At 35.9% G+C, this 27,140-nt stretch overlaps 1 protein-coding gene across 1 annotated transcript in view; it reads right to left on the bottom strand.

Moving 5' to 3' along the window:
• The window catches only part of LOC131548734 (reticulon-4 receptor-like 1), a 118,957-nt gene extending 101,305 nt beyond the window's left edge, over positions 1-17,652 (bottom strand). The window contains exon 1 of the mRNA XM_058790231.1: positions 17,140-17,652. Coding sequence (XP_058646214.1) covers positions 17,140-17,152 — 13 coding nt within the window. The 5' untranslated portion in view covers positions 17,153-17,652. The remainder of the gene's footprint in view (positions 1-17,139) is intronic.
• Positions 17,653-27,140: the final 9,488 nt, after the last annotated feature.

The raw sequence follows: 27,140 nt of genomic DNA, 5'->3' as shown, positions 1-27,140 counted from the left end.
AATTATAATTTAATTATAATTCATGTTTTTCTTGTTGATTTTAATGTGAGATTTTCTTGACTGTTATTCACCATATAGCTCACTAATTACTGTGCAACGTATTTATTTGGTCCCACTTTATATTAGGTGGCCTTAACTACTGTGTACTTACATTTAAATTAATCATTTGGTACAATGCACTTATTGTATACATACATGTTTTTACATTGTACTTATATTTTTTAAAACACCTATATGTAATTACATTTGTAATTAATTTCTGTAATTACATTTAGAATTACACTGTAGAATTACACCCTTAAACCTACCCATAACACCAAACCTGTCCCTAACCTTACCCGTATCCCACCTCAATAGCAGCGGAAGTGTTTTGCAATACAATATGAACACAATAAGTACATTGTATTTATTTTTTGATGTAAGTACATAGTAGTTAAGGCCACCTAATATAAAGTGTAACCATTTATTTTATATGTATTTTTTAAATATTGCAAGATAATATGAAATATGCAACGATACACATTTCAGACATATAGCATGTAACACTGTCGTCATATTACCTCACTACCTTGCATGTACAACTCAGAAGTTATCATCTTTGAAATACAAAAATCTTTTTTTTTTTTGGGCATGTTAGAAATCACAGTTGATGTGCTTCTTGTTTATTTGTCACACTGTAAATGGAAGGTCAAGTGGAGTCAGCTGCATTGTGGGATAAAGTATCTGCTGCAAACTGCACATTTTAACAAATGTAGGTCATTGTCTGTGTATTCTATTCATACAGAAAATTCCCATAGCACCTGTGCACACTATGCATACCGCAGAAACATATAGAGTTTATGCTGTTCCAAACATAACCAAGCTTAGCATGAGTTCAAGAAAACATACAAACTGCTTTACAGAAATAAACGATTTGAACTCATGTTCAGCTCAACAATAAAGCTCCAAACGAGCACAGCTGAGCATGTAAACCCTGCGCAGCCTCACAGCTCTAGAGGCAGATGTAGAGTTAATGCAGTCCATTATGTAAGCAATGGCTCTGACGCCAATGGTGTATTGCTTTATGCTGTTAAAATACACACACAGTGCTGGAGTTGCAGACACGGGGGAGTATTTCCATGGAAGATCTATCTTTAGTCTTGTAAAACTGAATCTATGGAGTAACAGACTTACTGAAAGCTTCGGTTGAGGCTTTCATCAGTGCTCTTAGCTTGAGTTACATCAGTTTCATCCTCTGAAAAGATTGCTTTTCTGCTATATGGTTACATTAAATTACATGAAAACCTATTAATAATGAATCAAGAAACCTGTCTTAGTCCTAGCTCACCTCAAAATCAAGAAAAGTATATTATTATTGTTATTTTCTGGATTTTTTACTAAAGAAAAATAAACTTATTTTTAGAAACATTAAGATTTAGCGCATTGTGAGATTATTTTCCTGACACTTGGTCACATTTTTTAACAAATATTTTTGATGAGTCCAAGCATTTAAGTTTTTTTTCCCCCTTTTTATTCTTATTTTTCTCAATGTTGATTCTCATTAGTGTAATACAGCACTTCTATCGTAGAAAAATTGTAATGTTAAAATATTACTTTGAATAAAAAAAATCATTAATTTATAGTAATTTAGTATAATTTAGTAATATTGTAATTAATTTCTAGCATTTTTAAATAATAAAATAAAGTGAAATAAAATAAAGGCAGTACAGCAAATACTACTAAAATTATAAACCAAATTTAATAAGAGTATTATTAATTTTGCAATCTAGTAATAATTAACTTTTTTCACATTATAGAGAATTTTGTAGGAAAATGTGTTTCATTATTTTAAATAAAAATGATGTCTTGATGCAAAATTACTCAAATTAATAATTTATTTTAATTTATTTATTTATTTTAATTTTTTAAAGTATGACTTTGACATATTCTTGACAAGTTTAATATGTCATCATACATGCCATGAAAGACCAGGGATATTTATCAAGAAAGCAAACAGGGTCAATGAAAATTTCATGTTGTTTTTAAACACTTTGAAGAAATTCACAGCAGATGGATGCAGAGAAAGGGAGAGTTGGGAAAAGAGGAAGAGGAAAGCATGAAGATTTAGCTGTTGAATGTTTTAGCCAAAGATTCCCAATCATTCTGGCAATCAAAACATGCTTTAATAATTCAGCAGTAACAGAGAGAGTGAGAGAGAAAAAGCGGGTGAGAGACATGCAAAGGCTGCAGACAAGACTGTGACAAAAACTCAGGAAAGTGAAGAAAGCTTGAGCTCGCAGTGTAAAGTACTACAAACAAGTCAAACCTGATCGATAGCACAAACGTCTCAATCAATAAACAAGTCCTCATTAAAAAACACTGAATAAAACACCCAATGCATTAATAACAAAGCAGCACACTAATGTCAATAATGGAATTTAGATACTACAAAAGCGCAAAATCAATGAAAAACCGCGTTGTTTAATGCTTGTCCGCAACCACTCTGTTTACAAAGCACTTCCAACCCTGAGCAATGAAATACTGAGCAGTGAACTTGCTGTCACTGCAAACACCAATGTCGCACCTTGTGTATGAATATTGTCTGAAACATGCTCAATCCCATATCTTGTGTTTGGTATGTCAGCCAACCATGGTGATGATGGTGGAGTGGTCATTAAAGGGCTATAAAGTTACGCTGACAGCAAAGGAAGGGCAGGCAAAGCCACGGGAATCGATAGCCAAGGTCAGAGAGTGTTTGAGAGGACACATGGTCTCCTGAGTCCCCTTAACCATCTCTCATTTCCACAGGCAACACAAGGCCTGTACTCTGCTGGTATTAGTTTTTTTTTTTTTTTTCTCATAAATTTTATTACTAAATAATTAAAGGTTTATTTTATCCATAGAGAGCTTAACAAGGTCATATTGTGCTGCTGTGCCCATCAGAGTTACTTTTATATAAAAACCAAGAAGCAACTGTGAGTGTTAGCAGACATATAGGTCTATATATGGCCTGAGGGAATTTTTATTTGCTTCTGTGATGCTTCTTTCACTAGCTAGTGAAAACTTGCAAGTTATTTGCATGATTACGTTGGGAATAAAGTCTCAAAATCTCAGTTTGACAACAATCTGTGCCCTAACTGTGGTTTTGTTGCCTCATTCTGTCAAGCAGTTAGCGCCTGTTAGCGCTACTAGCATATTTAGTTATTTCATGTTTACATTGGGAATAAGTCTCAAAATCTCAATTTGACAACAATCTGTGCCCAAACTGTTGTTTTGTTGCCTCCTTTTATGAAAACTAACCATGATTTTGTTGTAGTAACCATGTATTTTTGGCAAATTGATTACCATTTGTAAAACCACAGTTTTATTACAAATACCATGGTTAAACAATAGCAAATCCATGGTTAATTTCTGGTTACCATGGTCTAACTGTAGTAACAATGTTTTTTTTGGTTTTATTTGTAGTAAAACCATTATTAATTTTCATAAGGGTCATTCTGTAATGTCAGCTAGCGTAACATGGCTCTGTCTTACATTCTGTTTCCGGTCATTTTGACACTTTAAAGAAGAGTAGAGAGAGGAAAAGATGGGAAAGGGAAGGAACCCTGTTGCTAGAAACTGTTTAAACTAGCCTGCACTATGGTGCTGGCCTTAGCTGATTTAAAATGGTCTAACTAGACTCCTAGCCTGGTTAAAATGGTATTTAGCTGGTCTGCCAGGTGGTCTCCATGGCTGAATAGCTGTAAAATGTCCAAAATCCATCTAAAGCCAGCAAACAGACCAGTCTGACAAGCTTATCCACCTTACTTTTCAACGCGAAACTAAGCCGTTTTCTGTCAATGTGTGAGACTTCCCGTTAATTAGCCGCTTTAGGGAAATAACGAGAAGAATAACAAAGTGCAGTAAATGGTAAAACAGTTTGCACTACAAACCAGTGTGTTCATAATTAACACATTTAAATAATATGGTAAGACACACCAGTTTGAAACATTAAGCCGCAAAACAAGCTGTTTTGTACAGCTAAAAATAGCTGGAAGCGGATGATGCCGGAAGCCAGACACCTTAAATTTGCAAATGGCCGCGTTTGCTCTTATGGGAAAAATAAGGTGGATAGCAAGGCAGGTAACCACGATTGGCTAGTTTTATGGTTTTAAAGGGGTTTTCAACAAGCAAAACCACACCAGCTAAAACCACATGAGCTGCATTGACTCAGTTTTATAAGCTTAGTCTTGTTTTCTTTCTCCTCCAGACACACACTGGTACACTCCTACAGTACAACCTGAATCTATGTAGACATGTCTGAGTTTAGTTAGCAGTCGTTTTTCTCTTTCTAGCATCTGCAGGGGCCAGACTCCACTGAATCCCCAGGTCTCAGAGGAGTAAGGAAAAAGGAGCAATCTACTGAACAATCCCTCTCTCTCCCCCTCTTTCTGTATGTCTCTGTTTGGAATATGACCCTATTTCTGTTTTTCCTCACTATTTCCTTGGAAATTTTACATTTTAGCAAATTTGTGGCTAATTTATATGAATTTGTACAATTTCATTTGTACATTTTTATACTGTTTACACCACACTAATGGTTAGGGGTGGACATTCATGCTTTCTGTAATACGTTGTTGTACAAATTACTTTGTTGTAATAATATAGCAATGCATAGCTCATACTGAAGTCACTTTTAATCCAAATTTAACTTTCTGTTGGTCAGTGCATGTAACCAACAAACGAACAGGAATTCTTTCTTGCAAAACACAAAACTATGCGGATACCTTTATAAAAAACTGAATACCGCCCACAAAATTTTGCCAAAACAAGACGTGTGATGCACTACTGAGCAAGTACCATGTTAATGTGGAATGTGAAGACGCTTTTTATTGGATGAACCTATTGAATGAATGAGTGAATGATTCAGTGATTCAGTAACAAAAAGCGTAGCTGCATCTGAAATTGCATACTTCCCTACTATATTTGAAATCAGTAAAAAACAGTATTTGAAAAGTAGTTGTAGTATGTCCAGATATGGTAAGAAAAGTATATAGGCCTAGTAGTATGTCCAGATTCATAAAACAGTACACAGATGACTTACTCCTTCCGTAGAGATATTGAAATGCGCATACGATGGACACTTTACTATCCCATGAGGCCCCATTGAATTACATTCATCCTACACACTATATACTATATACTACATAGAATATATTGAGTGTACTTTTTTAGAATGCAGACTGATATATGTAATTTTGCCCGTGTATTCTACAGAATGATTCACTTAATGAACTGATTCAAAGGAATCAATTCACTGGAAAGATTTAAATCCCCCACCACTGTAATGTCTCTACTGCACTAAGCATTGTTGCACATCTACAACATCGCTCATTCTGGAGATCACTGCTGCTGTTGATGTTACATCTATCTAGTTCAGAATTGCAAGTTTCTGGTTTGACATTTGCACCAGCCATCCCCAAGGCCTTCCCAGCAGCCTCTGCCTCACTTTCCCCTAAGGAGTGGTGTCGCAGTGACATGCAATAAGTCATACGCAGACACACACTTGTGTAAATGTACACATCCAACCACCTCATTGATCTTGCTATCTAAGACAAAGCTACACATCTTTATCTACAGGGAAGGCACTGCTCTCCACTCTCGCTCTATCTCTGTATCCCATTTATAAACATCAGCTCCTGGTAGATTCTATCTGTTAGTGAGAACTCCTTCAGATGGACTTATCCAGGTGCTGCAGTATCAATTTCCATCAGCCTCTTTGGCAAGTGTTGGGGGCAACGCATTACAAGTAACACGAGTTACGTAATCAGATTACTTTTTTAAGTAAATAGTAAAGTAACGCATTACTTTTTAATTTAGAAGGAAATATCTGAGTTACTTTTTCAAATTAGTAACGCCAGTTACTTTGTTTCCCATGTCATGACTGACAGCTCTCGTGTTGCCATGTTGAGAGAAATTGGGAGTAAGTGCAGAGGCGTTGTGTGCGCTGTGTGAACATGATGCTTACTGTAAACTACATATGAACATGTATTTACTCATCTCACCTGCACAAAAACAGATTCAGTATTCCTCAAAATGAATAAAAGCAGTCCAATGCAAACTCAGAATATTATACAAACCTACTAAATATGTTAAATAAGAGAAATATAATTTATGTATTTAATCCCATTTTAATCCCATTTGACCTTCGATGATCCAATTCAACTATACTAAGCAAAAACGTATTTACATTATCTTCAGCCTGAGGCGTATTCATTTCACTTTTGTTGTGAAAGGGCTTATACATTTGTAAAAGAATAACTTTTTATATTAAAAACAAAGAACCAAGCCCTGCCCAGATTTAAAAAGTAACTCAAAAGTAACGTAACACATTACTTTCCATAAAAGGTAACTAAGTAACGTAATTACTTTTACTTTTTTAGGGAGTAAGGGAGCAATATTGTAATGCATTACTTGTAAAAGTAACTTTCCCCAACACTGCAAACCAGTATGTATGGAAGCCTGGTTCTGCCTTGGAGTAAAAAAGGGACTGTATATTTCACAAGTATGACTCTATTTCACTATTTGTGACTTTATATCTCCCAACTGTAACTTTATATTTTACAAATCTGACCTTGCATCTCACTGTGTGACTTTATATCTCACAGTTTCAACAGTATATTTCTCAGTGTTCATGTATTTCTTATTTCAAACTTCTGCTCATAATTTCATTCTTATTTTTTACTCTAAGGTGGAAATAGGTTTTCATTTGACTTTCTTTTTGGAAGATAAGAATGTTTACTAAAAATATGACCATAAAAGCAGTATTATGATTACCTAAAACAATTCAAAACAGTTTTGTTAACTGAAGTAAAGCTAAAATAAAATATAAATATTAGATTAAAAAATAAATTAAAAAAATGAGAAATGTTGCATTGGCAACTAAATGAAACAAGTTTTAAAAAGAAGATAAAATCACAAAGCCAAATTACTACAATTCAGCTAAAATTAAATTAATAATTGCATGTGCAAACTAAACTTTGTAAAGATGCATTGTATCACATTTGAAATCAGTGGCACTAAGATTTTCAGTGAACAATGACTTAAATTTCAGTGATAACAAAATTGTGATTTTTGGGTGTACTATACCTTTAATATCAGCAGAAAAGGCCTTTTACAGCTTTCGTCATCTAAGCAAACATTGTTCTTATTTGGTATTATAAACATTGGTGTTATTTGCTTTGTGTTGGTCTAACTGGTGTGATAACTGGCTCTCTCTTTCTCCTTCTCTCCTGGCTGGTATTCCTCTACAAAGGATGCTCTCCAAACCAACAGAGCAAAGCCTGAAATGGCTGATACCTGTTTACCGAACAACACTTACATTCCTCCTGCCTTCCTTCTCTGCAGAGGTTTTAGCCTGTGAGCCTCTCTTTGACAGACTAACTCAACGGGGAAGAAAACATAAAACAGCTTGAAATTTCACACAAAGTGATAACTCCAAGCTAAAAGTATAAACAGGGATTTTTCGCTGTTTTCATCTGGAAAGTAAATAACAGTTTTTCAGAGCTGCGATATAACAGCAAATCATTTTAAGGATTCGTTTAAAGACTGGTACGCGTGTACTGTAACTTAAAATGCACTTTCTTACATAAAAGCACTGTTACATACATCTAAAGGCAGAAGGTAAAAATACAATCTGGCATCCTTCATATCAAGTCCTAAATGTGTAAAGACATAAAATGTTTGTGTGGCTCCTAAAAATAGTATGCAGACTGTCAGACAGCCCCAGTATCAGAGTTAAATGTATATGCTACCAGTTAAAAAATGTTTTATATTTTTGAAAGGCGTCTCCTATGCTCACCAAGGCTGCAATTATTTGATCAAATGGAGTAAAAACATTAATATTGTGTATTATAATAATTTAAAATAACTATTTTCTATTTGAAAATGTAATTTATTCCTGTGATGGCAAAGCTGAATTTTCAGCTTCATTTCTCTAGTCTTCAGTGTCACATATGATCATTCAGAAATCATTCAAATTTGCTGATTTGCAGTGCAAGAAACATTTCTTATTTTTATCAATGTTGAAAACAGTTGTGCTGCTTAATATCTTTGTGGAAACTGTGATATATATATATATATATATATATATATATATATATTAGAATTCTTTGATGAATAGTAAGTTAAAAAAAAACTGCATTTATTTAAAAATAGAAATCTTTTGTAACATTATAAAAGTCTTTACTGTCATTTTAATCAATTTAATACTTCCTTGCTGAATAAAAGTATTCATTTATTTAAACATTTTTTAAACAAATATATAGTTTTGCTATATTTTGCTATACACACACACACAAAATATATATATATATATATATATATATATATATATATATATACACACACACACACACAAAACCAGTCATAAGTAGCACAAGTACACTATATGGGACAAAAATTTACCCTTATGACTGGTTTTTAATAATAGTAGTACAACAGTGATATTTTGCATAATATTTTCATAGTAATAATAGTAATTATATATTTTTTTTTATTTTAGTCATATATACTGTATATATATATATATATATATATAGTAATTTATTTATAATTTGCAACCTGTGATGGAGGTGGAGGATATAAAAATTTTGTTTTTTACAAGAAAATATATAATTTTTTTCAGCTTCAAAATGTCACGTTTAATTCAGTGCTGTTTCTTTGTACTCATTTTTGAAATATACTAGCAGTTTCTAAATGAAATCTGTTTCAAAGTCATTGTTTCAGCACTATATGTCTTTGTGTGCAGGTTAAGAAGTATCACAGTCAGATGCATCATCATCATTGGACTGTCAGGTCAGATCCTCCGGCTGAGCACCAGCTCTGGCACCAGCACTAGCGCCTGCCTGAGGCTTCACTGGGGAAAAGCACCCTGAACACTACCTGACAGGCTGCCCAGCCTAAGGAAGGAAGGTAACGCATGCCCTAAAATACAGGTTGAAAATAAGCAGGCAGTTCCATAAACTCTGCGCGCTTTGCCATGCTTAGCCGTCTCTGTTAGCTCGGTGTCAGGCCGCATCAGGAAAGGCCTGACAAGACAAGAGAGATAGAGAGAAGAGAGGAAAAGATGCCACAGAAATGGACATTCCTTTCCGCATCTTGTCTCCCAAAATAAAACATGGCCAACACTCAAAGCGACCGCTGACATGTTAGCCGCCGATTTGGCAGCGAAGAATGTCCTCTCACATTATTTCCACGAGCTAATTTTCTGTGGAGTCCGAGATGTGTTTGAACACATCTTTACGTCATGTCTCAAGGAAAGTGAAGGCTGCCATGTCGAATCACAGATCTGGATGGCTCCTGTCAAACGCTCTTGATGTTCAAGGTGTGTATTTTCTCCTGCCTTCAGTTGGGATACAAACGTCTGGGAGGAAAAGAGGGGTAATACACACGCGCCAGACCCGATGTCCTTGTTCTGTCTTTTAACAGACTGTTATAATGAGCGCTCAATTTTTAAACTGTGGGGATCAAGGCGAAGCTCTCATCTTTTCTGAATGCAGTAAATCATTCAAGAACCTCATGGACAAAGTATTCACTTCAGATGGTGCAGTTCAAATGAGCACATTCTGTATTTTAACTCACCTTCATTAAAGCAACTGGGAAGACTTCAGAGCGGGCAAAATGGTCCAGCGATGTTCATTATGCAAGTTTACGACTATTATTATGTGAGGTACGCAGAGGCATTGCTAGACCAGGGTTGAAGCGGCGGAATTTTATTTTAGTCAGGGTTATTATAGTAATGTTTTATATTAATATTTTGAATTAGCTTTCATTTTTATATTTCCAGTTTATTTTATTTGTTATAGTTTTTAATCATTTTAATACATTTTATATATATTTCTATTTAGCTTTATTTTTAGTTGTATTTTTATTTCATTTTAGTGCTGTATTTTCTGTAAAATGAGTCACATTTGATAAAAAAAAAAAAATGCACCGATAACTCATTTTATTATTATATTCAGAAGTAATAAAATGAAATGTCCAAACATTATAAACAATATAAACATGCATTTTAGTTCCTCTCACTCCACAACAAATCCTCTAAATTTAATGGTATTCAGAACAGAACAAGAAAGTATAAAACAAACATAAATTATAGCGGCATTCATTATAAACAACATTTATTTTAGACGCCATGCCTAAACAAACTAATTTATAGTGAAACTAAAACTTATGACGTGTGGGAAATGCGCTATACACATAAACTTGGCCACACATACCTCTCTCATTCAACACAAATACAAATGTATGTGTTTTGCGTGCTTGACATTAACTGCATTTTATAAGCCGCTTTGGAATATGAATTGAAGCATGTTTCAGATGATTAAAAATGTAACTTATATTACAAAAAACACTACTTTATTTTAGGCAAATGTTTTTAGTAGAAGTTTCAGTTTTAATTTTATTTAACAAAACAAACTGTTCTGGACAAAACCCCAAATGTTAAAGGCACAAAGGTAAAGAAAATAAATTAACTTTGACCCTGAAATATTGCTCTACAGCCCTAAATTGTCCAAATAAAATGTGTTATTATATATCAAGTGGCATACAGTTCTGTGTTTACAGCTGCAGTTGCGCTTAGTCTAATAAAAACAATGATATTCTTTAGAGAGATGAACTCAGGACCTTTGTAGTCCCTTAGCGGAAAAAAAAACACTATGCCAACCAAGAGTTAGAGAACTAATGATTTTCTCTATTGACGGCTATTCATTTGACAGAACTGTTATTTTTCCTATTGATCTGGCGCTATATTTTATATTTTTTTATTTATATGCATTTTTGGGCCTTGCAAACTGAGTAATTTAAAAGCAAATTCTGCTTATATTTAGAAATGAAATTTAAAAATGCAATTTTATATTCATAATATATTTTATGCTAAGGCAAGTGAAACTAGCAGTAGAGACATATAAAATCACAAATGTTTCATATATTCTAGTATTTTTTGGGTTTTATGGATCACATCCAGGGGTCCTGCACTGGCTGAGCAGCCGCCTATAAGCTGAATGGGAATGGTAACGGACAGCTACAGACCTCTACGTCTTGTTTTGACCTCTACGTCTTTTATGTCAAGTAAGGTCCCTGAAAGTTGTAGGCATTTGACAAAGAGCCGGATCATTTTCTACCTTCACCCCCAGCTCACTTGACTCCAAGTTAATAAAATGGAAATCTTATGCAGGAAGTATTCTCCTCCGCTGTACAAACAGCATTCAGCGGTCAGGGAGACAGCTAGCTGACAAGCACAAACAGAACCCAGCGTCGTGCCTCCCCGTTTCCAAAGGGAGCTCACGTCACAGATGACCTTTCGCCGTACGGTTCGCCTCTTCTGCCGTTAATACATCATTAATCTCTCAATAGGCGGTGACATGGCAGACCTCTGCCGAAAGATTATTGTTTGCTTTTTCTCTCGTTGACTCCTAATTATCATCAGCTAATGACCGCGCCTTCCTACCCTTCAGATTTAATTAACACTCCAAAGAGAAAGAGAGGGCCAAATGTTTGCTGAGAGTTTGGGTTAATCATCTGTATGACACAGTAAAGGGGTCAGACTTGGCCGGGATCTATTTTTATGATTCTAGAAATACTAAATATGAGCATACTGTGGTGATTATCCAGCAATGAGGTGAACGGCGATGAATAAAAACAAATTTAAGAAGATGTGACATATATACAAATGGGTTCATGGCTGTGCCCTTTTCTGAACAACATTTCTATGACTCAGTGAATAATGTTAGAAAAATGGTGTGTTTACCCGTATAATTGTGCAGTTAGGCCTGTTTTACGCATACTGTGTCTGCACTTTATATTTTAATGAAAATGTAATAAAAATTATGTTGCGACATGGGTTAGTTTGATTCTCGGCTTTGATTTAATTCAATTGATATATGTGCAACGTTTTATTAATATTATTACATATTTTATTGTCATTTATAGTTGTACAGTATAATATTATTATTATTATTATTATTATTATTATTATTATGGATATCCAAGTTCTTTGTGCCACCTATCTCTAATTATTATTTTTCTTTTGTGATTTTATACTGATATATTGCAATAATAATAATAGTAGTACAACAGTGATATTTTGCATAATATTTTCATAGTAATAATAGTAATTATATATTTTTTTTTATTTTAGTCATATATACTGTATATATATATATATATATATATAATTCAAACTATATTTTTTCATGAAATTTCATGCAATAAACTGTAAAAATATAGAGTATATTTTACAATCAAAAATAAATAATATATTAATTAAATGATACACAGTATATTAATGTTGATAATTGTTAATTAAACAGTAGAAAAATTATCAATTATGTGACAATATGTTGAAAACAACTAACTTTCAGGTTAATCTTGGTAAATTTAGGGTTTTCATTAGTTAGCCACCATATTAAATGGATAGTTTACCAAGAAATTAATATTCTGGCATTATTTACTCACGCTCATGTCTTTCCTGTGGATAACAAAAGACAATATTTTTTTAAATGTCCTTTTTTAAAGTGATTTTTATAAAATTTTGCATTCCACAAAAGAAACTCATAAGATTTTTATTTTTAGGTGAACTACCCCTTTAAGTGTTACAATTTCTCACATTGATTTTTCTAAACACTACATTGGTAAAAACATTTTTTATGCTTCATACCTGTTCAATACGTATAGCTGATGCTAACATATCAGTTTCTATCAGTACACAGTATGTCTTTAAGTACAATCAATGATTTTCCGCAAGGCTTCCGTTCCAATCCAATTAGCCACATATGAAAGTCACTGGCTGTACATAAGACCTGTTGAACAATCATTTAGAGCCTCTTAATCACTTCCAAATTGAACAGTCACTTACAGCTCTATTTTAGTGAACACAGTGTGCTTTAATGGTTGGCCACATGCAGCATGCATGCCTCCGGCCACAGACACCTACAAACATAGAAATGCTTCTAAATTATCGAGCAAGGACTTGCACACTTGCACTGAATAATAATAATTAAGAGTAGGTTCGCAATCTGGTGGGGACGAGAGATTTTCTCTGCCACAGGTGGGGGGTGTACGTGGCTCTATTTCTTTCTGGCTGCGTGTGAAATCTCTGACTAAACGAGCTTTCAACTGAACGAGCTATTAAAATGGGCCAACGAGCCGCACCGGCTCACTGCCCAGCCAGTAGCACTTTGTATGGTAAGTAGCCTCCTGTTTCCTGCCTGCGCTTCAGCCAATAGAATTTTTTGTGTTTCAAACCTTTATTTAATCTGAGCTGCTTCTACTCCGAGGCTGAGGCTCTCACGCAGGTGGAGGGATAATGGAAAAAGAGGTGCCATATTGTAGAGAACCTGGAGCAATCTGGGGTTAAGAGAGGGTATCGCAGAAGTGGGCAGAAAAAGAAACAGGCTCATTACGGCAAGCAGCTAGTGGGCCTCCTGCTGCTTCAGATCCACAATCTCACCTGCCAAAAGAACAGGAGCCTTCTGGCCTGCAGAATCATCCCGTCTACATTTAACATCTCTATCTTATGGTTCTGTGGGGATTCGATGAACTCGCAAGCAGCATTAGGGAAAGGAAGTATGAATTTGCTCATTTGTCACTTATAAAAACCTGTGCTTTTCATACATGGTACCATTGTGAGTACCTTGAGCACATTGTAAAATGTGCAGTTCTTACCTAAAGGTGCTACTTCTACCTGACCTGACCCTTTAAAGGGATTGTTCACACAAAAATGAAAATTCTGTCACCATTTACTCACCCTCAAGTTGTTCCAAACTTGCATGAGTTTCTTTCTTCCATTGAGCACAAAAAAAAATATTCTGAAGAATACCTGTAACCAAATAGTTGACGGTAGCCATTGACTTCCATAGTATGGAAAAATACTAGAAGTCAATGTCTATCATCGGTAACACTTTATTTTAAAGACCAATTCTCACTATTAAAGGGATAGTTCACCCAAAAATTTTAATTCTGTCATTAATTACTCACCCTCATGTCGTTCCATACTCATAAGACCTTCGTTCATCTTCGGAACACAAATTAAGATTTTACCGATGTCCTTGCTACGTTTCTGTGCGTTGATCGTGGTAATATCATTGCTATCTATGGAGGGTCAGAGAGCTCTCAGATTCCATCAAAAATATCTTAATTTGTGTTCCGAAGATGAACGAAGGTCTTATGGGTTTGGAACGACATGAGGGAGAGTAATTAATGACAGAATTTTCGTTTTTGGGTGAACTAACTCTTTAACTAGTTGCTTATTAACATGCATATTACTAGCATGCTGGCTGTTTATTACTTATTTATTCTGCATGACCATGTATAGATCCCTTAACACGACCCAATACCTAATCTTAACTACTACCTTACTAACTATAAATAAACAGCAAATTAGGAGTTTATTGAGGGAAAACTCTTAGTTAATGGTGAATATATGTTCCCTAATCTAAAGTGTTACGCTACCATCAACTGTCGTCTTTTGTGTTCAACAGAATAAAGAAATGTATACAGGTCTGGAAGAAGTGAGGTGCGTAAATGATGATATTATTTTTATTTTTGGGTTTATCTATGTACATATATGACTCCCTGTCCTTCTGGCTACCTATCTATCTTCATATATTTACATATTTCACTGCCTATATAACTGTCTGTCTGTCTGTCTAATGTATCTGTCTAAATGGCTATCTATCTGTCTTTTTGTCTGCCTGTCTGTCTGTCTATCTGTCTATGTATTTATCTATCTGTCTGTTTGGCATCTCACACATCGAGATCATGGGTTTCATTCCCAAGGAATGTACAAACCGATAACAGTATCAGCCAATTGCATAAATATAAAAAAACATAATATGCTAAATTCCCATATGGCATCTAAGATTAAATTGGCCACTTAGACACCCACTTAATGCAGTTTTAATTGGAATTTTGTTGATCTACAGTGTGTCACCAGTCAAAAACCCGTAAGCAGTAACACAACACACTATCTGACGTAGACATACAGCTCTCCTGTAAACACATCTGTGCTGCTCACCATTATTATGCATTCAAGACCTTTTTCTGTACCCCGAGGCTGTAAGCATAGACCCCTACTGCTAGGAGCGGCAACAATAAACAGTCATAACTCCTTATCATTTTATTGTCTTATTGTGTGTTTGCATTGAGGAGGGGCTCAGTGCCACAGCTGATGCAGAATGCTTTAAGCACACAAACAAATCCCCCCTCTCTCTTTCTCCATCCCATCTTTTGCCTCAACTCAAACCCACACATTCTTTTGTAATGAGAAGAAAATGAGGAAGCAGTTCCCAGAGCAGGCTGGTTTGAAGCTGCAGGCTGAGCATTAGTAAAAGTGTTATGACTCTACTGTCACTCCTCAGAGGAAAAAATAACCGGATGGAGGAGTTTTTTTCTTTTTTAGGCAGGTACATAATAGCAGAATGGCAGGCGCCAAAGCCGCTGACAAAATATGCAAATTAAAGTAGTTATTGCTGATATTGGAAGATATTTTAAATAAAATTGATGTGTGTGGGTGAGAAGTTGGGGTTGTGTCCACAAATATGTCAAAAATTGACTTGTGAGGTCATATAAAGTGGTTCTTATTATTTGAAACAAGAAAAATCATGTTTTGGTTTCCATCTACTAATGTCAACTAGTTTATTTGAGGGTTAAGTTTAGGGTATTGTTGATATCATTATATTAATATGAAAACCATTGAATCTGTGAGAGGTCTTCACTTATGTAGCTTTATAAGTCTGTGTGTGTAAAGGTACAGGTTTGAAAATATAGTAAAAACACATCAAAAACCCAACATGTGAATGCATTTGAACTGGTCCACACAATCACAAACAGCAAAACTGTTTTTGCTTTAGATCTAATAATGCAACAGGTGGAAGCGAGGGTTAAATTTAGGTGTAATATATAGTAAATGTTGTTTTAGTATGAAAACCATTTAGTCTGTGAGAGACTCTTACAACGACAGCTTCAGAAGTCTGTATGTGTGTGAGCACATCAAGAAAATTCTAAATTGCTCAACTATTATCATCCAAAATAATTAGCTACAACTAATTACAGCAAGAAAGAGAAAGAAAACATTGGTAAAGTTAAACGCACGGCAAAAAAATAATAAAAAAATGTCCTAAAAACATTGTAACATGCATGACTTCCTAACAAAGGTAAAACAGCACCTCTCTGTGGACACACTTATGTTGATCCATCAAATTTCATGACCTGGATGTTTCTTGAATTATTCTGTGCTAGATTTGTTTTGAGATCTAGACAGTAGAGTACCAGTATATTTCGGTTTTCAGTCCACAGTTTATATGCCACATATTGAGTACTGATATAGACAGCAAAATTCACGCGTATATGATTTCTTGGTGTGTGTGTGTGTGTGTGTGTGTGTGTGTGTGTGTGTGTGTGTGTGTGTTTGTGACAAATGAGGACATACATTTGTATAATGACAAGGGTATAACATATAGGTATTACAAGGAGAAGGTGACTTTTCAGGACATTACCCCATGTCCTCACTTTTCAAAACGCTTATAAATCACACAGAATGGAGTGTATTGAAAATCTGAAATAGCACAAAGTTTCCTGTAAGGGGTAGGTTTAGGTGTAGGGTTGGTGTAGGGCAATATCACATACAGTTTGTACAGTATAAAAAGCATTACGCTATGGGATGTCCCCATTTTTCACAAAAACAAACGTGTGTGTGTGTGTGTGAGAGAGAGAGAGTGTCTGAGACAGCATATAAGAGTTCACAAACACTGGTCCCATGGGCGCCTGTCGCCATGCACCGCCTCTCAAGTCTTAAAAAGATCACTAACTGTGTGCTTTACTAGAACTAGTTAAGCGCGTACAGTAAGCTCTAGTAGTTGTCAGCTGCAGTGCGGCATCGCTTGTCTATTTTTAAGAATAATATTACGTGCTGTGTATTAATATTTCATCGGCGCACAGTCAAATGCTTAAAGAGCCAGACAAACCTGTTAAAACCTCATAAAGAGTTTCTGATATATAAACTCGGATGCGCGTGGAAGCGTCACGCGCGCAATGAATAGAAATGTAACCTACTTTCAGCATCATGCATTTGCTTGAACTGCACCAAAAACGCAATTATATAATCTAAAATGTTTATCTTACCTCGCCGGAACATCCTGAAGGTGCGGTGATGATGCGCTGTACTTTATCCCACTGTGATAGTCAAAATAAGCGTCTCATCTTTAATAATCCGTGTCATATGTGATAAAAGTTTAATCTGTTTTAATGATCTTCAAATGATCCACACCAAATAGGCTACAAATTCTTAACTCTTGACCCCTGGTCTCAGGTATCGATTAAGATGGAAAACAACATCGCCGACATGGAAGTCTCACAATCCCCGAGAATTTTTTTAAAGAGAGATGACTCCGAGAGATGTCAGACAAAGATGTTCATATAAGCTTCAGTTAGCAGTTATAACTGCCGCAAGAAGCTTTCAGACAGCCATAAGAAGAGCATTTAAAGTTTTACAATATCGGTCGATGTGACAGGAAAGAAGCCTTCTGGTATTGTATACCACTTAAACGATGAGTAAAATGACTGTTCTGGTTAGAAACTGCGTTTGGAGCTAGAGATGCTCGGGCGGTTAACGGATGACAGGCGCCCGTGTCTCTTCAGGAGTCGGAAAGCTGGAGCACTACGGGAAGGAGGTGTAGAGGAGGGTATTTGCGATGCCCGATTCGTGAAAGAACTATTCTTGTGAATCGGATCTTTTTAATGAATCAGTTGAATGGCTTGCGTGCTCTCGAGCGTTTCTTGAACAGAGAACCGTCTGTTTTGGATTCGTAAAGAAAACTGAAAAGTGACAGTAAGAGCGAAAAGCAGCCTTATTCATTTTAATGGTCGCATACATGTTTAAAAATAAAGCGTAATGTTTGTTATATGGTGTGACAGTTCGATCAATTTGAATAAGAGTTGATTTTAATATCATTAAATAGCCTACTATTTTATTAGAAACTGCAAAAAATATATATATATTTTAGTACTTTTTATGAGTTAAATCATGATGAAACAGATCTGAGAGACAGTGAATTGCAATGAACACCATAATTAATAAAACTTAATAGAAAAGCAAAAACATCAATGTGGCTATGTCAGGGAGCGCGTCACGACGCAATTACGCTGTGACGTATTAAAAGAATCTCTGAATTGTTTCTTTTGAACCGTTCGTTAAAATGGACAGTTCAAAAGAACCGATTAGCAGAATTGAATCAGCATCACTAGAGGCTATAGGACCAAATGAAAGACGGAGTGAGACCATCTCCCGTCTTACTTTCATTCTAAAAATGTTTCCATCCTGCTTTTTCTTCCTCAGACAGACCTGCAGCTACAAAGAAATCTAATGTATGTCCGTTCATCTCAAAGCCTGGCAATGTTTTCTTTCTGAGCAGATGAAACTACCTGTCTGCTCTCATCTGCCCTCTGACGACGGAAAGACAGGAGGAGCGATCTTTCCCTGTTTTAGGGCTTTCGTTTTCCAAGATGAAGTCTTAAGAAAAAATATTCACTTAAGTTGTATTAGCTATCAAGAGTGTGGCGGGATTTAGTGATATGTGTTTGATCATTATAGTATTAAGACATCCATGCCATGCATTCCAATGTTTAAAGGACACAAGGAAAGAAAGATTTATTAGCCTATAGCCTATTATAAATATCTAATCAATGGGAAATTAGTGTTTAAAATTAATTGATAGTGTACCATAATTAATATATTGTTTTGTTTTGTTTTTAGGATATGTATTTCTCTGGCTGTACCCAATAAATCTGCCATGACAGCAACACCGGACCTCCTTCGCTGAGCCAAGTGGCCACAGTAAAAAGCTGTTAATCTCTGAGTCTGTGTAAGGTGAGAGTGTTAATGTCCATGTGTCCTGTATGTCTCTGTGTAGGGCAAAGGGGGTTAATGCCCCAATCCAGCGTCATCTGACAAAAGCACCTGTCACATCAGGATCACACAATCCAGAAAGTAGTAGGGTCAATCACAAGGCCGCTTTAATCCGGAGTAAAGAGGATAATGTTCCCCCTTTCCTCCCTCCCTCCCCTCAGGGGACCCAATATAGGATGGACACTGATAAATATAAATTGTTCTACCTCCCCGATGGTGTCTCCCTTTCTCCATTTTGGTTTATCTCCAGCAGGCAGAAAAGTGAGGCTGCAGTTTAATCACATTGTACATCGTAATACATTTAATTGGTTGCTATATATTTCATTACACTGAAAAAGCAGGCTTTTTATCTTTGTTCCATTGAACAACTTTGGTTTGGAAAAACATGAGAATGGGTAAACGAGGACTGGTAAGTATTGTCTTAGAACCTGTCATCATGGTCATTTACAGTGCTTAATTGGAAAACAGACACTGAATTACAAGCAAGCATGAGACATGCATGAAAAGAAAGACAAAACAACATTGCGTGAGAGGAGGAGTCATGCAACCTGTGCCTGTCCTCCCAGAGGAACCTGGTCAACTGACACACAATATTGTTTGTCTCTGGGAGGTGCAGCAACAAACCCGTTGTTTTAAAGTGCTGATGAAGACATTTAGAAACTGGTCACACACCAGGGCACTAAGAACTGTGAACTCAGTAGGGATGTCGGATGTTGATTTTCTTTCAGAGTCCAGTCTGTCCTTTCGCTTGTTTTGAAAACCTTGGAGTCTTGTTGAGTTTACCATCTGAATATAAAAGAACTTTATTTGTTGTTTCTTTGGTCTTGACCTATTATTCTCGCTAATTAGGCCTAAGTATTAAACTTCACATGTAACTCATCCCACACTGTTTATTCTTCTAATGGAGATTTGGGATTGGGCTCTTTTGGATTTGACTTCTGACTTAAATTTCACTTCTAAAAATAATACTCTGTCTAGAAAATATGAAAGATCAAGAAAAAGGGTTGTATAGCTTTATAAGGCAATAAACATGACAAGTTAGGTAGATCCCATTCTTCTACTGGTTTAAAACTCAATGAAATCTCTCTCACAGAAAAATCTCATTTATTACTGTCAGTTTAAATGTAGCACTGACTGAACCAGTATATTATGAGCACTGAGTTGAGCATAGTCTCGAGTTTGTTTTTATCACGTCATGCTAAATTTATTGGGAACCAAACTACTAATGTTATTTACTCTTAAAAGTTAGTCTCACAGGTCCTGATTATACATAAAGAAGAATTAGGTTTGGACTCTAGAGGCAAAAGGTTTGGATTCGGACTCCAGGAATGTTCTCACTTTCATGTTCAATGTATTACAGAGCTTTTGAGGAACTGTTAGAGATTTTGGCAAGGCATGAATATTATTGGAACAAGCATTTCCTATAGGGCCATAATGTTTGATGATTTGTAGCCTACTTACAGTATAAACATTTTACATTTTCTGGAGAAAATTGGAGTGGTGCTAGGTGTTCTGGGTGGTTGCTACATGGTTAATCATGTTTTAATCATATAATAATTACTGAATTAACAACCACAAATAATTAGGCAAAAAAAACATAATTATGTTGTTTTGAACTTGAAATCAGTTTTTGCAGCCTGTGCTGTGAGTATGACTTCCAATCCTGGCAGATAAGTGATCAGCTTGATGGGTTTTTGACCTTTTGGTGACCTTTCGTTGACCATCCCACAAACTTCTGCCTCGTAATGAATGCTTTGTACTCTAGCTTCCTAACATCCAAGTCTGAAGCTTAGATCTCGACCTTTTCAACAGATGGGCTCTTGCCTTCACTCTCCTTGCCAAATTATACAATCCCTCCTTTCTGAGGAAAAATATGAGTCATTTTGTGAACTTCAACGACTGGTGCTCTTTTAGCTACAGCACATGTGCTGTGCGGTCCGTGGGAGTCCCGCTCAGCTCTGCCAAGGTTACAGGCATCCGTGACACACCACCCAATAGATATGTCAATCAATATGCATGTGCCATGTAAACAGAGTATCTCTGAGAGTATGTGAGAGAGACTGATTGATAGATGAAGTGATAGACAGACTAACTGACTGATAAATGGATGGATGAACTACCAAGATAGATAGATAGATAGATAGTCAGTCATATGGCTACATTTGTAAACATCACATCAGCTCCTTTCTCTCATAGCCACTGCAGCCGCACACAAAAGCCCTGACACATGAGGAAGGTGTGAGAGCTCTCCCGCCACCACAGGAAATGCTGGTGTGGATGCAGGAAGAGGTGAGAGATCAGTCCTAATTGCCAGGAAAAGAGGGATAATGAACATACAGGGAGATGGAGCAGACTGCTGACGACGCCGGTTTTCGTGACTCACGGGACGTGGAGTTTCTTTCTCCTACTAAACTTTGAATGCTACCAGAGGGGCATGCCACATCTTTAAGTACGGGAAAAAACAGAGAGAACACTTGAGTCATAAGCGCATTTCGCTGCATAGCTAAACCGCTAACCAGCTTTTTGTTTTGGCGTCTCATTTTAAATACAGGTCAGTGTGATGTGAAACTCAGCAAATGCATGTAAATGTATTTCTTATGTTATACAGCATTTATTCCTGATATATTTACGAATCTGATTACAGGCTAGGAAATTGCAACAGGATTTGAGGGACTGGAGGTCAACTAGAATGGCAAAATTATAGTCGGTATTTGTTATATACTGTATGTTTAGGTTTGTCTGTCAGGGAAGGCTTGGCAGCCTAGAACCTTGAATCAATGTGTCATCATTTAGCCCAACACTGTTCTTATCAGAAGAGGAGAGAGAGAGCAGAAAATTCTTGTTATTTCAGAGACAGAACAGAAAGTGTGTGGTACCAGGCTGCATATTAACAAAACAAAGAGGTGGGAAAACAATTGCATTTTCTAGAGGGTTGTTTATAAGGTAGCACCTCACTGCAGTCAAAGACTGTTTACACATTCACATAAACACACTCATGGATATTCACATCTATGTGTGCATACAAACAGTTTTATTATGTAATGGATTAATACAGGAATGCATTCTGAAGTAATAATTTGGTAACATTTTACAGTAAAGTTCAACTTATTAACATTAGACAATCCATTTGGTATCGTGAACTAACAGTGAATATGTTATAGAATGTAGCTACTAATCTAGATTAATGTTAATTTCTTTATACATTAATATGCTTTAACGTTACAGATTGTATAATTTATTTTTGATGTAATATGAATGAACATGAATTAACAATACCTAGATTAAATAATATTTATGTTAAAGCTAAAATGTAACCCTCCAGTGGTTGAAGCATAAAACTACAAGTTTCTTGGTACAAGGACTTCAACACTAGTCAACAACACACAGATGATGTGCAGATGACGGAAGTATGCAATTTCCAGGGAAATCTATGGAAGCCTGTTTCTGCCACTGAACAAACATTTTTTGAATCTCACAATTCAGACTTTTTTCTCATAAAAGTGTGAGTTATAAAGTCAGAATTGCAAGATATAAACTTGCAATCCTGACTTTTTTTCTCACACATGCAAATTTGTATCTCGCAATTCTGACTTTTTCTCGCAATTGTGATTTCATCCCCCAGTTTCACAGACAAGGCTTTGTAGATATTTTAAGATTTAAGACAGCATTTTAAGATCAGTCAGTGCAAGTTTCTTTCAGCTGAAACAGCCCAGACTTTCATTTTAGTCTAGGACTAGGCTTAAGCCTTGTCTGTGAAACCAGGGGTATATCTCACAATTCTGAGAAAAATAAGTGAGATAAAAAGTCACAATCACCTTTTTTTATTTTTTATTCAGTGGAGGAAATGGGCTTCCATAGAAAATCCATCCCGACAGTGCTACAATGTAAAGGCAAAGCAAGGCGAGGAAAAAAACGAAAAGAAAAAAAAAAAAACGTTTGATGTAAGTCTTGTATGTTAAAATATGTTAAAATACAAAAAATGTGTTCAATAATTTAAGCCGTATATATCAAATCTACCAACAGTTGAAACTATGTTGTTGTTGTTGTTTTGTTTTGTTTTGTTTTCAAATTTAACAAGCATTTTTACGGAAGAGAGCACACTTTAGGTTAAAATTACTTAATGCATCACTGGTGCTACAATAACCGTGTTTGGATTGCTAATAGCGACATTTGCGATCCACATCTCAGAAAATCATGAATTTAATAGTTTGTTTTTCCTCCAAAGTCTTCCAAATGACCAAACTCAAGTTAAGCAATTTATTCTCCCACTTTCAGTCATCTAGACCACCTTCACCTTAAACACTCCATGTCAGGCACATCAAATACTCCTGACATGTAACTCACACAAACAAACTTTGGCCTGTCAGACTGGAAAAATATGCTTTGTTGCTGTATTACTTTCCTGTTTCAGTCTGTGTTGACCTGCCCGTTGCTTCCCCATCATCACTGAAGACAGTCCACCTGAATTATGCATTCAGCTTGACACATTGTCACCCCTACAAGCACACACACACAGACTCACACTCAGAAAGATAGTTGTGGTTATAATAATAATTAGCTTATACATCTGTGATTTTATTGTTTCTTGTATTCTCTTCACATCGTTTAATCTAAAATTATGTTTGCAGTGTAGGCACATTCTCATCCAGTTATTTTGCATTTTAGTTCAACTTTAAGTAAAATGTTTCTGGCAGTCCTAACAAATTATGAGTCAAGAAGCAAATGCACATTGGTTTATTCGTCACACGTGTATAAAAAACTTGAAAATTATTCATACCAGACAGATTTCTATAGGTGTCTTCAAACCAAAATTATGTCTGTTAAGCCGTTGACTGAGTAGTGGTTAATTGTATTTTATTATTGGATACAATATCCCACTTAGAGTGTTCTGATTGTATGCACATTTTAGCAAATGTAGAAGGTCATTCCATGCATACTGTGCATTCACATGCTGTGGCTATACATAGTGTGGTAATATGCTATTTTAAAGAAACCCTCAGAAAGTCTCACATACCTTTAAGATGCGAAAAAATTCTCTCTCTTGCTTTGTGACCCTGTCATACCTTCTTTCCATCCGTAGCATTTCTGGCCCTCAGGCAGTTGCACTGATACCGTGACCTTGTGTGAGTGTTTAGTCAGCTGGGTTGTTTGCTGGAAGCTCTGTGACCGTGTGAATTTCTGATTCACCCCACAGCCCACCATGTGTGTGAAGGGACGGCGGCCAGCTCACGACCCAAAACTCAACAGCAGGCACCGAGGGCTGGACTGAGAAGGATTGCATGTCCCATTTCTCAGTCGCATTCCACCGGCACGAGCCCAGTTGACACACTTATCACCATATGGGCCGCGTAGATGCAGAGCAGAAGTGCGGAAAAAGAAGTGTCTGAACTGGGATTTGACTCACTACAGACTGGATGAGAAGGGTATTCAGTGGTTCCTTGCATCACTTTGTCTTTGCCAAGAAATCATGTTCATTTGAAGAACCAGATTTATCTTTAACCACCATTATCAACAATAGGCAATTTTTGAAAGGCCCCATGACTTTTCCACTTGTTCCTGATCTACTAGATAAGGATTGAGGATAATGAACTTGCAGTTATAAAATTGTATACATTTTTAAAGTGCCCCTATTATGTATTATGAAAGGTTCATATTTTGGGAGTCCCCAACAACATTGACATGTATGAAAAACACTTTCATTTTCTTACAATATGCATTTATTTTTACCTTATTTGCTCAAAGACTCCCAAATGATTCGCTCAGCGATTCCTTTTTCCAAACCCCTCTTTTGCGTGATGCTAATCTGCGGTGATTGGTTGATTTCATTTCCATTTCATCATGCCTGTAATGCCTGATAAAGCAGCATTTGTGAGGCAGTGCTGCTTTGTGTACAGCCATTACCGGGGAAACAGCTATTTTTTACTCTCCAAAAGCTGCACCTAGTGGCAAAGAATGAATTTGCATTTTCATTCAGACCAACGCGAAAAGACCAACAAGTGGACGGGCAATATACTAGTGTTTCATGTTGACTTCAACATGAAACGGCTTCGTTTTAAAATTGACTCGTTTCAATTATTCAGAGTCAGCTCTTTCTTTTGAGAGATAATAACTTTATGCACGGTGCACTTTCAGATTTAAAACTCTGCAGGATGTTTTCATTCACTTAGAGCTGTGTTACACACTGCATGAAAGGTCATTTTCAAAAATCCATAATAGGGGCACTTTAACTTTAGGGTATAGAAAGTGTAGAAATCACACTACTTAATATATCCTGGGCTGTCTATATGGGAACCCAGATTCTTCAAAGAAAAAAACAGTTGAGGGGGTGAATAAAAATAAGATATTCCTTAAACTTTAGTTGTTTTGTCTTATTTTAATGCTTTTTTATATATTTATCCCTCTGTTGGATTGTTAATAGTGACCTGCATCTTTGAGAAATGACATGTATTTAGTAGCTTGTTCTCCAAATGTCCAAACTCAAGTTTGAGCAGTTTTAATGGGTGTACACTTGTGGAAGTGCACATCCATTATTGCTGTAACTTCATGTTCTGTAGTTTTTATTGCCATTTTGCATCTTTTTTGGACTGGGTCAAATTGGGCAGCACTCATACCATCTGCATCAGTCTTTCTGATGATGACATTTAGGACCAAATGGAAAATCTAAGTATAATTTTGGCTTAATAAAATGGAAATTTTCCGCCACTGAATAAAAATAAAAAGGTAATTCTGACTTTTCATCTAACAATTCTGACTTTTTTTGCAATTGCGAATTTACATCTCACAATTCTGACTTTTTTCTCAGAATTGGGTGATATAGTCTTGCGTGTTATAAGGTCAGAATTGCAAGTCAGAAGGTCAGAAACTGTGAGTTATAAAGTCAGAATTGTGAGATATAAACTCATAAACTTTTTTCCACTAAATTCGACTATATAACTCGCAACTGCGGGAAAAATGTAGAATGTAGAAAAATGTCAGAATTGTGGGATTAAAACTCACAATTGCGAGAAAAATGTCAGAATTTGCGCAATTGCGAGATTATATCACAATTCTGAGAAAAGAATTCAGAATTGCAAGAAGTAAACTCACAATTGCAAGAAAAAACAATTGTGAGGTAAAATTACCTTTTAAATCTTTTATTTAGTGGTGGAAATGGGCTTCCATAAAATAGTGTACAACACTGTAAAAAAAAAAAAGTTGAGCCAACTTAAAATTTTAGGGCAACCAGCTTCAGCAGATTTTTGAGTTTTCTCAACTTGTCGTTTTAAGTTTATACAACAAAAATTTGAGAATCTCCCACAAAAATAAGTTGAGCAAACTCAAAAATCTGCTGAAGCTGGTTGCCTTAAAATTTTAAGTTGGCTCAACTTTTCTTTTTTTTTTTTTTTACAGTGATTCAAATTAGATTTTTACATTTCCCAAAAAAAGTTCTTACCACTCACCATGTATGGTTGCCAGGTGGTTGCAAAGATATTGCTATGCAGTTGCAAATATGTTTTAAGTGATTGTTTGTGCTATGTGGTTGCTTAGGTGTTTTGTTAATTACTAGGCTTGTGCTGTGTAATTGCTAACTTGTTCTGAGTGATTATTAGCATGTTAGTATGTGGGTGCTAGAGAGTTCTGTGTGGTTTCTTACTGGCCCAAAATTTAAAAAAAAAAATCTTTATGGTATTTTGGCCCATAGATATGTCTAGGATCCTCCTTCAATGCAAGTTTATATTTTGTATTCTGTTTTATTGTCTGCCAGGCAAAAAATGTCAGTCCACTCATTTAGAAAAGTAATAGAAATAGCTCCTCAGCAAGCTCCGCAATTTCATGAAATCAAAGAGTTGGCAGGAGTCTGTTCTGATGGGTGTTTACACTCCAGTATGCTAAAAAGACAAGATATTGGAGTCTGTGCAGTAGCCGAACAAAGTCTTCACATTAAATACCTTCTGATCAATGTGCTCTGTTTAATTCGGTGTAATTACATTCACTGTCTCAGACAGCTGTGACACTGTGTGTGTTTGGGTGTGCAACAGTGATGTATAAATAGACTAAATATAAATAGCACAATCACACATCTCTCGTCAAGGTTATCGCTTTCATTTGTTTATGCTTTTCTTCTTGTACTTTGCTTTAGTCATTTACTTTTAGACCATTTAAGGAAACTATGAAATGGTCCACTGATGGTCAATGAGCATATGTGTTTTTGGCCTTGACATGATAATACATTTTCAAC

This window comes from Onychostoma macrolepis, chromosome 10, assembly GCF_012432095.1.
Source record: "Onychostoma macrolepis isolate SWU-2019 chromosome 10, ASM1243209v1, whole genome shotgun sequence".
Lineage (NCBI taxonomy): Eukaryota > Metazoa > Chordata > Actinopteri > Cypriniformes > Cyprinidae > Onychostoma > Onychostoma macrolepis.
Note: the sequence above shows the minus strand (reverse complement) of the source record. Positions and strands in the feature narration are given on the sequence as shown.